The 11,302-nt window shown below is 32.8% G+C and overlaps 3 protein-coding genes across 4 annotated transcripts in view; 2 read left to right on the top strand and 1 right to left on the bottom strand.

The window, feature by feature from the left end:
• Positions 1 to 468: 468 nt before the first annotated feature.
• LOC102603839 (oxygen-evolving enhancer protein 2, chloroplastic-like) lies at positions 469 to 2,356 on the bottom strand. Of its 2 annotated transcripts, none has more exons than NM_001288020.1 (4): positions 2,052 to 2,356; positions 1,519 to 1,751; positions 1,367 to 1,417; positions 469 to 933 (listed from the first exon to the last, which is right to left on the bottom strand). In NM_001288020.1, the coding sequence occupies exons 1-4, from the start codon at positions 2,287 to 2,289 to the stop codon at positions 673 to 675; spliced, it is 783 nt and encodes a 260-aa protein (NP_001274949.1). In that variant the 5' UTR covers positions 2,290 to 2,356; the 3' UTR covers positions 469 to 672. The 2 variants fall into 2 exon arrangements, with proteins under 2 accessions (NP_001274949.1, XP_006366632.1); XM_006366570.2 differs by having other exon boundaries at positions 473 to 933; positions 2,048 to 2,168.
• Positions 2,357 to 6,769: 4,413 nt separating this feature from the next.
• LOC102603501 (polygalacturonase-like) lies at positions 6,770 to 8,732 on the top strand. Its single transcript, XM_006366568.1, has 4 exons — positions 6,770 to 6,897; positions 7,433 to 7,738; positions 7,827 to 8,342; positions 8,475 to 8,732. The coding sequence occupies exons 1-4, from the start codon at positions 6,808 to 6,810 to the stop codon at positions 8,715 to 8,717; spliced, it is 1,155 nt and encodes a 384-aa protein (XP_006366630.1). The 5' UTR covers positions 6,770 to 6,807; the 3' UTR covers positions 8,718 to 8,732.
• A 1,972-nt stretch (positions 8,733 to 10,704) lies between these two features.
• Positions 10,705 to 11,302, top strand: part of LOC102602934 (reticulon-like protein B8) — a 4,712-nt gene continuing 4,114 nt past the window's right edge. The window contains exon 1 of the mRNA XM_006366567.2: positions 10,705 to 10,830. The gene's annotated coding sequence lies outside the window, so the exon portion shown is untranslated. The remainder of the gene's footprint in view (positions 10,831 to 11,302) is intronic.

The raw sequence follows: 11,302 nt of genomic DNA, 5'->3' as shown, positions 1-11,302 counted from the left end.
GAATCACCCAAAAAGAGAAACTCCCTTTGTTTTCTCTTATATCCAATAAGCAATTATATAGCTTCTAGTTTTCCTTTTTGAGATGATCCCATTTCCATAAGATCAACATCTATCACTAAAGCCTTGTGAGTTGAGTTGTTGGAATAAACTTCTCTTCTTGAAATGATCTTCTTTTCATTTAACTATTTGATACCCAAAATTTACTAGCCTTGACTACTCTAAACTTGTACTGCGTAAGGCCCATCTAAGGGTGATGCCCTTCTTATTGGGAATTTCTATGTTACTAGGATTTGAATTCAAGATCTCTGATTAAAGAGTGAAGGGATCCATTCTATGACATCCCTCGGTGGTTCTAGACTTTTTAACACAGAGAGTAGTCCATCAACAGATGTTGAGTTTGTTATCTGTCTATGTTGGGATTCTGAAGAGTGTGTGTGTGGCGGGGGAGGCGGTAAAGGGTGTTAAATATATGTGAAGAAAATATGAAATTATTAACATTAAGCTTCCTCCAACAGTATTTGAAACATGTTTAAAAACTTTTTTGGGATTGGTTGGAAAGAGCAAAAAAGAAGTCCAATTAAGTAACTCATCTCAGGACCATATGTTTTGTAGAGGGGGGAAGAACTAAGTACATACAAACTTAAATAATGGTTTTCTTTAGTTTTCCCATTCTTAAGCAATACTGAAAGAAGTGGCAGCATTCTCCACAAACTTTTTGGCACCCTTAAACCATCTCTTGTCACCAGCTTGTGCCTTGCAAATGTAAAGTTTGCCATCATTCACTGTGGCTGTGATCAACTGGTGCTTCCCACCTTCATCTCCATCTGCAGTTCTTGTCAATACTGACAAGTAGTAGTACTGTTTTCCTCCCACTGTTGCGCTTGATGCCTCCAACAGGTTAGCAGTTGCCACTGCACCAGATTCAAATCCACCCTGCACAAACAAATTCCCACTTCATTTTTCCATACATTAGTTCAGTTAGTGCTTTTTACCAACAAAATGTAGACAATTGCAGGGCAGAGCAACATAGACTACGAGGACCCATATAGCCGACTCCAACTTCCTTGGGACTGACACATGGTTTTGTACTTCATTCATTCCATCATTTGATTTATAGGAAAAAGCTGCCAGCTACATTTTACTACTTGCATAGCTGGTGTATGATCAAAAGCCATTACTTATTATAATCTTACTGAGTGATTCTTCCACTTGAGGACTAACTTACAGGGTAGCTTACATACTGACTGAATTCTAGACTCATTTGTTCATACTCGAAGCTACCATTCTATAGAAGTGCAGAGTGCTTTAATGCTAGTGACCTTTACTCATCTCATATGAAAAGCAGCTAGTAGTTATGATTACTTACCTCTGAATCAGTTTTACCAAAGTAAGCTTGCTTTCCTAGCAGATAGTCCACCTGTTGAGAAACAAAAGAAAACAAGACCAAAACTCAGTTGTGAGCTAACCACTTGTGCTGAACTATAAAATGCATGCTTTTAGAGATAGAAATATTATTACTTTAGAGAGGAATTCTTCAGGGGAGCCGTAGTCGGTGATGGACTTCTTGTCAGTTGGAGTGACTGCAACCATGAGATTACTGGTGGAATCAAAGTTGTCTTCATATCTGAGAACCTGACCAGGGAACTCAATTTCTTTGCTTGGGTTCCATTTGGCTGGGATTTGGAGCTTGAATCCATCTCCATTGTATGGCAAGAAATCAGTGTTCTCCTTTGGCTTACCAAAAACATTTGCTGCATATATCACAAACACCATCATTAAGATCATGTTCACATTAAATGTTGCTCGGATCCTCCAACAAAAAGAAAGTGATATAGACGTGGCAATGTTTTTGGAGGATCCGAGCAACATAGGTCAGGGGGCTGGATAGTTGTATTATATAGGCACATCACACATATATTAAACTTAGTTATAACAAGTTATATACATGGTTTGCCTTTCAAGTGCTTCGATCTGATAGTGTAAAAATTCTTTGAGACCGTTTATCATTAGTTAAACTAGTATGCTATGTATTATATATTGGAGAAAAGTACCAGCTTCTCCATAGGCAGCATCTGCAGGGGAAACTTTGGAACCAATGGCAGCAGTACCAATGAGGAGAGTAAGAGCCAATCGGCGAGAGACGGCGTTGCTGGTGTTGTTGGCATCATCTTGCTTTTGTGCACGGCAAATCAATTGGTTAGGCTTAGGGGATGGAACAGATGATGTTCTAGCAGGGCTAGATCTTAGTGCATGATATTGGTGCAAGAAACATTGTGTGGAAGCAGCCATTGCTAACTTACACTCAAAACAACAATTACTCTCTTTTGTTGGTTTTGGAATTGGATTCCAATTCTTTGTTAGAATGGTGATGTTGGAGGGGAGGGGCAATATGTTTTAGATAATTTTGTGATGTGTGAAGGGAAATTGGCTTAGTTTTTGGATGTGGGGGAAGATTAGATTTATGATGTGGGATAAGGTTGTTGAGGCTTTGATTGGTGCCAACTGGACATTCAAAATTTTGTTGTTTGTTCTAGTTTCCACTTGCAATCTCCATGTCATATTCTAGTGGGGCTTACTTTGGAGCAAGGCTCTTTACAACCACACTTCTTTTCAACATATAGTGCTACAAATGTAGCCTTTGATGATTTGTAAGTAATTTTTTAGGATTAGGTGATCAACTTGAAAATTTCTTTTAATGTTGTCAAGTATTTAGTAACTCATTTTTCTTTCTAGTCTGTTAAAAAAAAAAACGAAAAAGGGTCAGAACTATCCTTAAACTATCCGAAATAGCTTAAATATACTCTTAAACTATATTTCGTCTCAAAAATATCCTTCCCGTCAAACTATTGGGTCACACCTACCCTTCTAGTTAACGGAAGTATCCATGTGTGTGTTAAATGTCACATGTGCACGCCAAACAGACCCCACCTCCACATAGACGACTACGAAAAAGGGTCAAAACTATCCTTAAACTATCCGAAATAGCTTAAATATACTCTTAAACTATATTTCGTCTCAAAAATATCCTTCCCGTCAAACTATTGGGTCACACCTACCCTTCTAGTTAACGGAAGTATCCATGTGTGTGTTAAATGTCACATGTGCACGCCAAACAGACCCCACCTCCACATAGACGACTACGAAAAAGGGTCAAAACTATCCTTAAACTATTCGAAATAGCTTAAATATACTCTTAATTAATATTCCGGCTCAAAAATGCCCTTCCCGTCTAACTTTTAGACCACACTTGCCCTTATGTTTAACAGTAGCAACCATGTGTGTGCTAAAATGCCACATGGACTCCACGCACGCCAAACACACCCTACCTCCACATAGATGACTTAAAACCTTAATTTCACTCTTTTTCCCTCATTTCATCCTGGAAAAGTATATATTGAACCAAAAAAAGAAAAAACATTTGCGGAAACTTGTATACGTAACCGAATGAAGTATAAAAATTGCAATTTGATGACCATTTCAAATACAATAAAGGAAACGATCCAAGGTATAATATAAACACACTCATTTTAATTAATCAATTAGTACTAATTTATTATTTTAATTTCTCTTAATAAATTAATTTTGTTTAAACAAATCTAAGCAAGCTTTCTTGTTGATTCAACTCACGACCATGGCACAAAATAGCAGCAACCGTAAGAGACCTAATATACTTATCACCCCAACTCCAGGCACAGGGAAGACGAATACGGCGGCTTCCCTGGTGGTGGTGACCGAGCTCCGCCACATCAACGTCGGCGATTTCGCTAATGAGGAAAACTTGACGAACGACTGGAATGATACCTTCGTTTGCTACTACATCAACGAAGACCTAGTAAGTCTTTATAGATTTTTTGTTTATTTATTTTTTTTACCAATTACCCTATTTTTGTTCAAGTTTTGAGCCTATGTGGTCCCTAATCCAAAGATGCTCAAAATGATTGTTAAGGAAGTTTTAGATTTTATGGAAAGTTAAAGAAACATTCAATATAATAGATGATTTAAGGATTAGATAACAAAATTAATTTGAATGTTGTTTAAGTTGTGATCTTCAAAGTACAACATGTTAGTATCAGAATAAAATGGAACTGAATTGAGTCAATGTATATTGTATATTCATATTGATATACCCAAATAAGGAAAGGATGAAATGAGGGGGAAAAGAGTGAAATTAGGGCTTTAAGTCGTCTATGTGGAGGTGGGTGTGTTTGGCGTGCACATGTGGAGTCCATGTAGCATTTTAGCACACACATGGATGTTTTTGTTAAACAGAAGGGTAAGTGTGGTCCAATAGTTAGATAGAAAGGGCATTTTTGAGCCAAAATATAGTTTAAGGGTATATTTAAGCTATTTCGAATAGTTTAAAGGTAGTCTTGACCCTTTTCCGTAGTCGTCTATGTGGGTTTGTTTGGCGTGCACATGTGGCATTCATGTGGCATTTAACACACACATGGATACTTCAGTTAACTAGAAGGGTAGGTGTGACCCAATAGTTTGACTAAAAGGGTATTTTTGAGCTGAAATATAGTTTTAAGGGTATATTTAAGCTATTTCAGATAGTTTAAGGGTAGTGTTTTGATCCTCTTCTGAAAAAAGAATGACAAGTTTCTATATTTAGTAACAATTTAATTTTAAAATGTCAATTTTACCTTAATGAAATGATTTAGAGGTGCACTAATATCTATGATTTATTTTAGATCACAACTTTTAAAAGTTTTTTTAAAAAAAAAAATTCATGTCAAGTTAATCTATATCACATAAATTGGGACAGAGAAAGTGATAAACAATAATAATTACGTATTAGTTCTAACCAAAATTGGTTTGACATTATGAATCTTGATCATGTTTCTCCATCAAAACTTATTAGTTTAACTCACGTTTTCACTTATCAGTATAGCAAATAAAAATAAAAGTGAAAAAATTATAAATAAATAATAATATTTCAGCCATTTCGTTTTGTTTCTGTTTAACTTTGTACAAATTTAATAAAGATTTTTTTTTTTTGAAATTTGGATCTTAAATATGATCTAATATTTGAAATTAAATTTGATATACTTTATTTGATTAAATAATTTATTTTAGTCTTAAAATATCTCCTCTTTGTCTCGTAAAATGACCCTAATAACAAGGTACAATCTAGAAAATGGAAGGTCACATATTATATTAGTGGTCAATTTGTCGTAAACTTGAAACATTTGTATATAAAATTTACTTAAAATTAAGAGGGCATAATGGAGATATTTTTTGATTTTTCATTTGGTGTCACCGTTTCAGATATCCACATTGAAGCTCAATTAATTATGATTCATGACGTATAGGGCCTCATTCGAAGGGAAGCGTTTTCTACCAAGGATTTTCTCTATCCAAGACTTGAATCCGAGACCTCTAATAACAAATTAAAGGACAACCCATCTATTGCACTACATGGCACATAAACTTAAATCCATATTTTTGTTTAAAAAAATCTTGTCCCAAAATGCTAGATAAATTATGACAATCAATTAATGACTAGGCTTACATTTTATAACGGCAAAAGATACCCTTCCTAACTTGGATCTTTGGCAAAAAGGAAATAAAATTTTCAACACAACCTAATAAATTAATTATTTGTATTTGCATATTAATTATCCTAATCTTTTCCTCCTTCCCAATAGAGAAGCTACTCCATAAAAAATTAATTCATGTTTACCATCTAATTTAAGAGCTCGAATTATCAAAATTCAATTGCTTTGAAATTAAATAAGGTTATTACTTTTTTTTTTCTTCATAAATGGCGTGTTGCTATAATTACAGTGCCGTTCGAAAAAAATCAGGAAAACTGAGGATGTTTTCTGTTTTGGTTCCTTTTATGATACACGTTATAGTGTGTTATAGACTTTCATTATTTTATTTCTCACTTATTCTATTTACAACCCTAGTTATAATTTTTTTTTAAAAGAATAAATGAAATTCCGAATTAGTTAGAAATTCCACTTTAACATTTGAGTCCTTTTTAATCTAAATAATTAATTTCTTTGTTGGGTCCATAATTTTATTACATACAAAATAATTTCGTCTGCCTTATTATCCTATATTTGAAGTTAAATTTAATTGAGTGATTTATTGATAGAAATATCTAAGTTGAGTGAGTTTATCGACACCAAAAAAGGTTCAATGTGACTTTATTTGATAAATTCTCAAAGTTGAGTAATCTTTTGAGCAACAAACAACTCTTTTAAAATAATAAAATTTGTAAGCTAAATTATTTAAATAAATTTACTAATATAAATATAAAATATAAAATCAAGAAAATAAATAAAATGATTAAAAGAATTTGAGGGATATTTTTTGTCTTTACAGAGATAATCCAATGGTATTAAAACCTATGTATTACTAATACCACCAAATGGAAGGTATTAGCAATACATCATATAATACCATGTATGTTGTATAACTAATCCATGGACCAAAATTCCTACCAAACATAGTACTAAATAATATTATACATAATACATGGACTATTTCTTCTAATACTCCCTACCAAACGACCCTTTTGGTTATGCCTAATATATAATCAATAAGAATAAGTCACAAGGCTAAAAATATCAAACATAAAATGAACCACTAAATTCCTATTCATACTCATACAACTTTAATGGTCTTAATTCATGTTAATGACACTATAAAAGGGCTTCAACCTTCACTTTATCATTTCAAAAGCAATAAAAAAAAAAAAACACAATAAAATAAAATAAAGAAGAAAAAATTAAAAAAAGAAAAAAAAAAAGAAAAATGGAATTAAATATCAAGACATTATTTGTATTTACATTAATGTTATTTTTAGCACGACTTGGAGCGGCTCAGGCAGGAGTGTTTGATGTTACCAAATTTGGCGCAACACCTAATGGAGATATTAGTAAGGTACGTAAATGGTGACAAATAATTTGAGACGGAATGAGTAAGTATGTTTTCACAAAAAGAAGAAAGATGTGTTTATCTATTTAAAAATAATTTAAAATTTCTTATTTTTATTCTTAATGATATACTTTTATAGTCAGAAATTAAAATCTCATGGTATGTTTTAGATTACTAAATTTCGAAAAAAATAATCTGAAATTTCGCATTCAATCAAATATCACAATTGCTAGAAGTGAATCCATAATATGTAAAGTCAGTTGATTCAAAATGAATATGTTGAATTACTAGGTTTGTTCCATTTTATGATCAATTGGATGATACCTTTTTGTTTTAGGAAACAATTCAATCGTTAAACTTCTTATGATATTTTTTTTATAGTCACAAAAATCTCATAGGTAGTTTTTTTTGCATATATATGTACTATAATAGTGCAATTTAAGATAGGGTATGATCTGACTGAGAATATTATTATTATTGTTGGCTGTAATTGAAAAAAGTAGCTAATTGTTTTATGTTGATGATGAATACATATGAATAGGCAATATTGGATGCATTTAAAGAGGCATGTGCATCAACAAGTGCAAGTAGAATAATAGTCCCAAAAGGGAGATTCCAAATGAAACAAGTAAAATTAGAAGGTCCATGCAAGGCACCTCTTGAGTTTCAATTACAAGGCACTTTAGAAGCTTCTCCAGATCCTAAAATACTCCCTGAAGGTGAATGGTTTACTGTTAATTATCTTAATCAATTCACATTATCTGGTACTGGTATTTTTGATGGACAAGGTAAAGCTGCATGGGCTCAAAATGATTGTGCCAAAACCAAGTGTGCACATCTTCCCTATGTAAGTACTTTTTTACATATATATATAGAATCAGAACTTTCTATATCAGTCATATTATATGTTTCTTATGTTGTGGTGATTGATACAGAATTTGAGCTTCAACTTCCTTAACAGTTCAACAATCCAAGACATAACTTCAAAAGACAGCAAAAATTTCCATATGAATGTTAACGGTTGCAACAACTTGACATTTAACCGAATTACTATCACAGCTCCAAAGGAAAGCATCAACACTGATGGTATTCACGTTGCTCGATCGAAAAACGTGAACATAACAGATAGTGTAATTGGAACAGGAGATGATTGTATCTCTGTTGGTGATGAATTGGAACAACTTCATATTACTAAAGTTACTTGTGGACCTGGACATGGTATTAGTGTTGGAAGTCTTGGAAAGACTCCTGGTGAAAAGCCTGTAGTGGGAGTTTATGTCAAAAATTGCACATTTATTAATACTGATAATGGTGTTAGGGTCAAGACATGGCCAGCTTCACATCAAGGTGTTGTTACTGAGTTGCATTATGAAGATATTATTGTGCAAAATGTTAGCAACCCTATTGTTATTGATCAAGTTTATTGCCCATACAATCAATGCAACAAAGATGTAAGCACTCCATCACTTATCTTTTAAATAATTTGATAGTGTGTGTGTAGATGTTGTTGTTGTGTATAAAAGCTAAAGCTCCTTGAATATAAGTTGTAGATTAATTTTTGTTTTGTACTTTTTTGCATGCAGTTGCCATCACTAGTGAAGATAAGCAAAGTGAGCATAAAAAATGTAAAGGGTACATCAAGAACACAAGATGCAGTACTACTATTATGTAGTAAAGGAGTACCATGTGAAGGAGTGGAAGTTGGAGATATAGACATTACCTATAATGGAAAGGAAGGACCAGCAAAGACTAGTTGTGAGAATGTCAAACCTACTTTTGTAGGAAACCAGAATCCACCTGTCTGTGCTGGAGCTCACACTGCTTGACCTTTATTAATATATATTCAACTCGTAGAAGCAATTACTAATACTTGCGTATCAACATGCGGCTCTTCTCCAAACTCTGACAATTAACACGGGATCTTTTGTGCACCGGACTATCCTAGCTCCCAAGTTTTGTGCATTTCTTAGTAATTTTTATTTTTTTTGAAGATGATAGTATCTACCAGTTTACACTGGTCCTTCTCAGTCTAATTGAGGCTTCTAAGTTTTGTGCTCCATTTTTTAGGAAAAAAACATAGAGGATTTTTTTTGGGGGATATTAGTGTCCACGTAAAGTGTAGAAATAACACATGAATAATAATAGGAAATCCTCTTGAAGAGAGATTTTTAAACATGATATTTTGATTGGTATCTAATATGTGTTTAGTTTTAAGTAATATGTATCATATTGTAAAAAAAAAACTTATTTAATTGAATTAATTATTAAGTAATTACAATGTAATACCCATTAATTGACAATTTAATAAGGAAATAATTAAGTTAGATAGCGTGATTACAAAAAAGTAATTACGGGTAATACACTATGCAGGTTATGAACAAGCATTGGCCCAATGTGGATATCTACAGATGCCACATAATTAGTTATTGGGTTGAGAAGAAATAACAGAATTAGAAGGCTTTCACAAAGATTTGGGACTCATGCCCCAATTAATTACAACTAGGTACGAATAAGAAAGAACGGTTATGCAAATTATTGAGAAAAAAAATGTTTAGTCCTTTCATTCCTTTTAATTTTCACAAAGTCTAAGCTTCTCACCTCCCTTCTAGTTATCTTCTTCAACAATTCATTTGTTTTAACTAGTCCATTGTTGTTCTACAATTTCTTTGTCAGTTCTATTTTCGTGTTGTAATTTTGATGAATTTAGTGATTGTAATATTTGAATGTTGTTTCTTTTGTGAAATTGGAGTTATTACACGCTGACCACTACAAAAGAATATTAGTTGGCACCACTAACAATATTTTCACGTAGATATGAATAATTAGTCGTAGTACTTCAGGGCTCAAATGAAACTTTGCTATTGGTGAATTATATATTACTTTTATATTAAAGTAGTTTTGACACTATTATAAGACATCTAAAATCAAGGAATATAATAGCAATATTTCCATTTTCATGAATAAGTCTTTGTCCCATAACATTTACTTACTATATATGTCGTTTTCAGATTCAAAGCTTAGAACACTCAATCAACCCTAGATCCCACACAAACATTCATCGTCAAATCTCTAAAAGTTCATACGATTTCCATTCACTTACTATATTATTCTTATCTCGATTTTACGTATATTTATCAATATATTCAACTGCTAATAATAATTGAATCTAACAAGCTAAACTAAAATGTATGTCCTTGACTTCATACATATTCGAACTAAACCATTTTTTTTATAAACAATTTAACGCACTAACAAAACATGACAATTGTGTGTTGGTTTAACTCACTATTTACTTTCTTATTAGCTTGAATATTGTATATTTTACCGGAATCACATATTGCAATTTGTAAATGAGAACCAAAGAATTAAGAATGAAAACTAGATGAACGAAAATGTGATTAATGAAATAACACAAGAATCAATTAAAATACCAAACACACCCATAAGAATCTAGCAATTGAAGGCGGCAAAACAGAGAATTAAAGGGTATTTGAATAATCGCACAACACTAACACAAGTGACGATAATTGCTTCTCTTAATTATAAATTTCAATTTTAAGTTCAAAACATAGAAAAAAATATTTCTTGCATTTCACAAATAAATTCTATATAACATAAATTTAAATTAATCGAGCGTGACTGTGACTGTGTTGCATGTGCCGTTATGTAGAGACAAACAATCTTTTATAGATTGTGATCATCTTTCGTCCCATTTCCCAATTCAAATTCTACATTAATCCCTACTCTCCAATTCCCAATAAATAAATCACTTCCACCAACTGTGTCAGTGTACGTACAAGCGTAGAGGTAAATACAATAGTGATACCTCACAAAAAGGGTTCAAACCCCAAAAATTATCTCTTTTAGCCAAAACCCTTTTGCATTTCTTGGCTTTTCGGGCTTGGTTCTGTTGCTTGCTGCTTTGTTCTTGCATTTTGGGTGAGTCTTTTTTCTCTCTGATATTTGGCATTTGGGGTTTGCTTGTTTTAGATTTTTCTGTACTGGGTTTCTCTGATTGTACGAAATCAAGAAATTGGGTCTTTTTGGTAATGTATAAACCTGATTTTGGGGGTTGTTTTGTTGGAGTTTGTGTTTTGGTGGTTTATGGAGTTGCCCCACTTTAAAGTTATGTGCTTTTAAGTAATGTAACTTCTTTTGGCTGATGGATTCATCTGTTTCGTTTGTTGTTGGTATTTATGTTTATTGTACTACCGTTTTCCATATGGAATTAGCAGTTGTTGCTGCCCATTGTTATGCATGATTGCAGATTGTTTGATTTGCCTTTTGCCCTTCACTCTGTGTTTAAACTTGTGGATTTTCCAGCTCTTTAATTTTCTGTGCTATGGGCTATGATGATGATGATGAGAGGTACAGTTACAATTTACAAGTATGGTGTTTTGATTAGAGCTAC

Source organism: Solanum tuberosum, unplaced genomic scaffold (assembly GCF_000226075.1).
Source record: "Solanum tuberosum cultivar DM 1-3 516 R44 unplaced genomic scaffold, SolTub_3.0 scf00592, whole genome shotgun sequence".
Taxonomy (NCBI): domain Eukaryota; kingdom Viridiplantae; phylum Streptophyta; class Magnoliopsida; order Solanales; family Solanaceae; genus Solanum; species Solanum tuberosum.
This window is presented reverse-complemented; position numbering and strand designations above follow the sequence as displayed.

What these genes read in the sequence shown, in the direction of transcription:
- LOC102603839 (NM_001288020.1), bottom strand. Translation starts at nt 2,289, where the DNA reads ATGGCTGCTTCCACACAATGTTTCTTGCACCAATATCATGCACTAAGA. An exon ending in CTGAAGAATTCCTCTCTAAA is followed by an intron (nt 1,418 to 1,518) that starts GTAATAATATTT and finishes GTTTCTCAACAG; the next exon opens with GTGGACTATCTGCTAGGAAA. An exon ending in TTGGTAAAACTGATTCAGAG is followed by an intron (nt 934 to 1,366) that starts GTAAGTAATCAT and finishes TTGTTTGTGCAG; the next exon opens with GGTGGATTTGAATCTGGTGC.
- LOC102603501 (XM_006366568.1), top strand. Translation starts at nt 6,808, where the DNA reads ATGTTATTTTTAGCACGACTTGGAGCGGCTCAGGCAGGAGTGTTTGAT. An exon ending in CTAATGGAGATATTAGTAAG is followed by an intron (nt 6,898 to 7,432) that starts GTACGTAAATGG and finishes ACATATGAATAG; the next exon opens with GCAATATTGGATGCATTTAA. An exon ending in AGTGTGCACATCTTCCCTAT is followed by an intron (nt 7,739 to 7,826) that starts GTAAGTACTTTT and finishes TGATTGATACAG; the next exon opens with AATTTGAGCTTCAACTTCCT.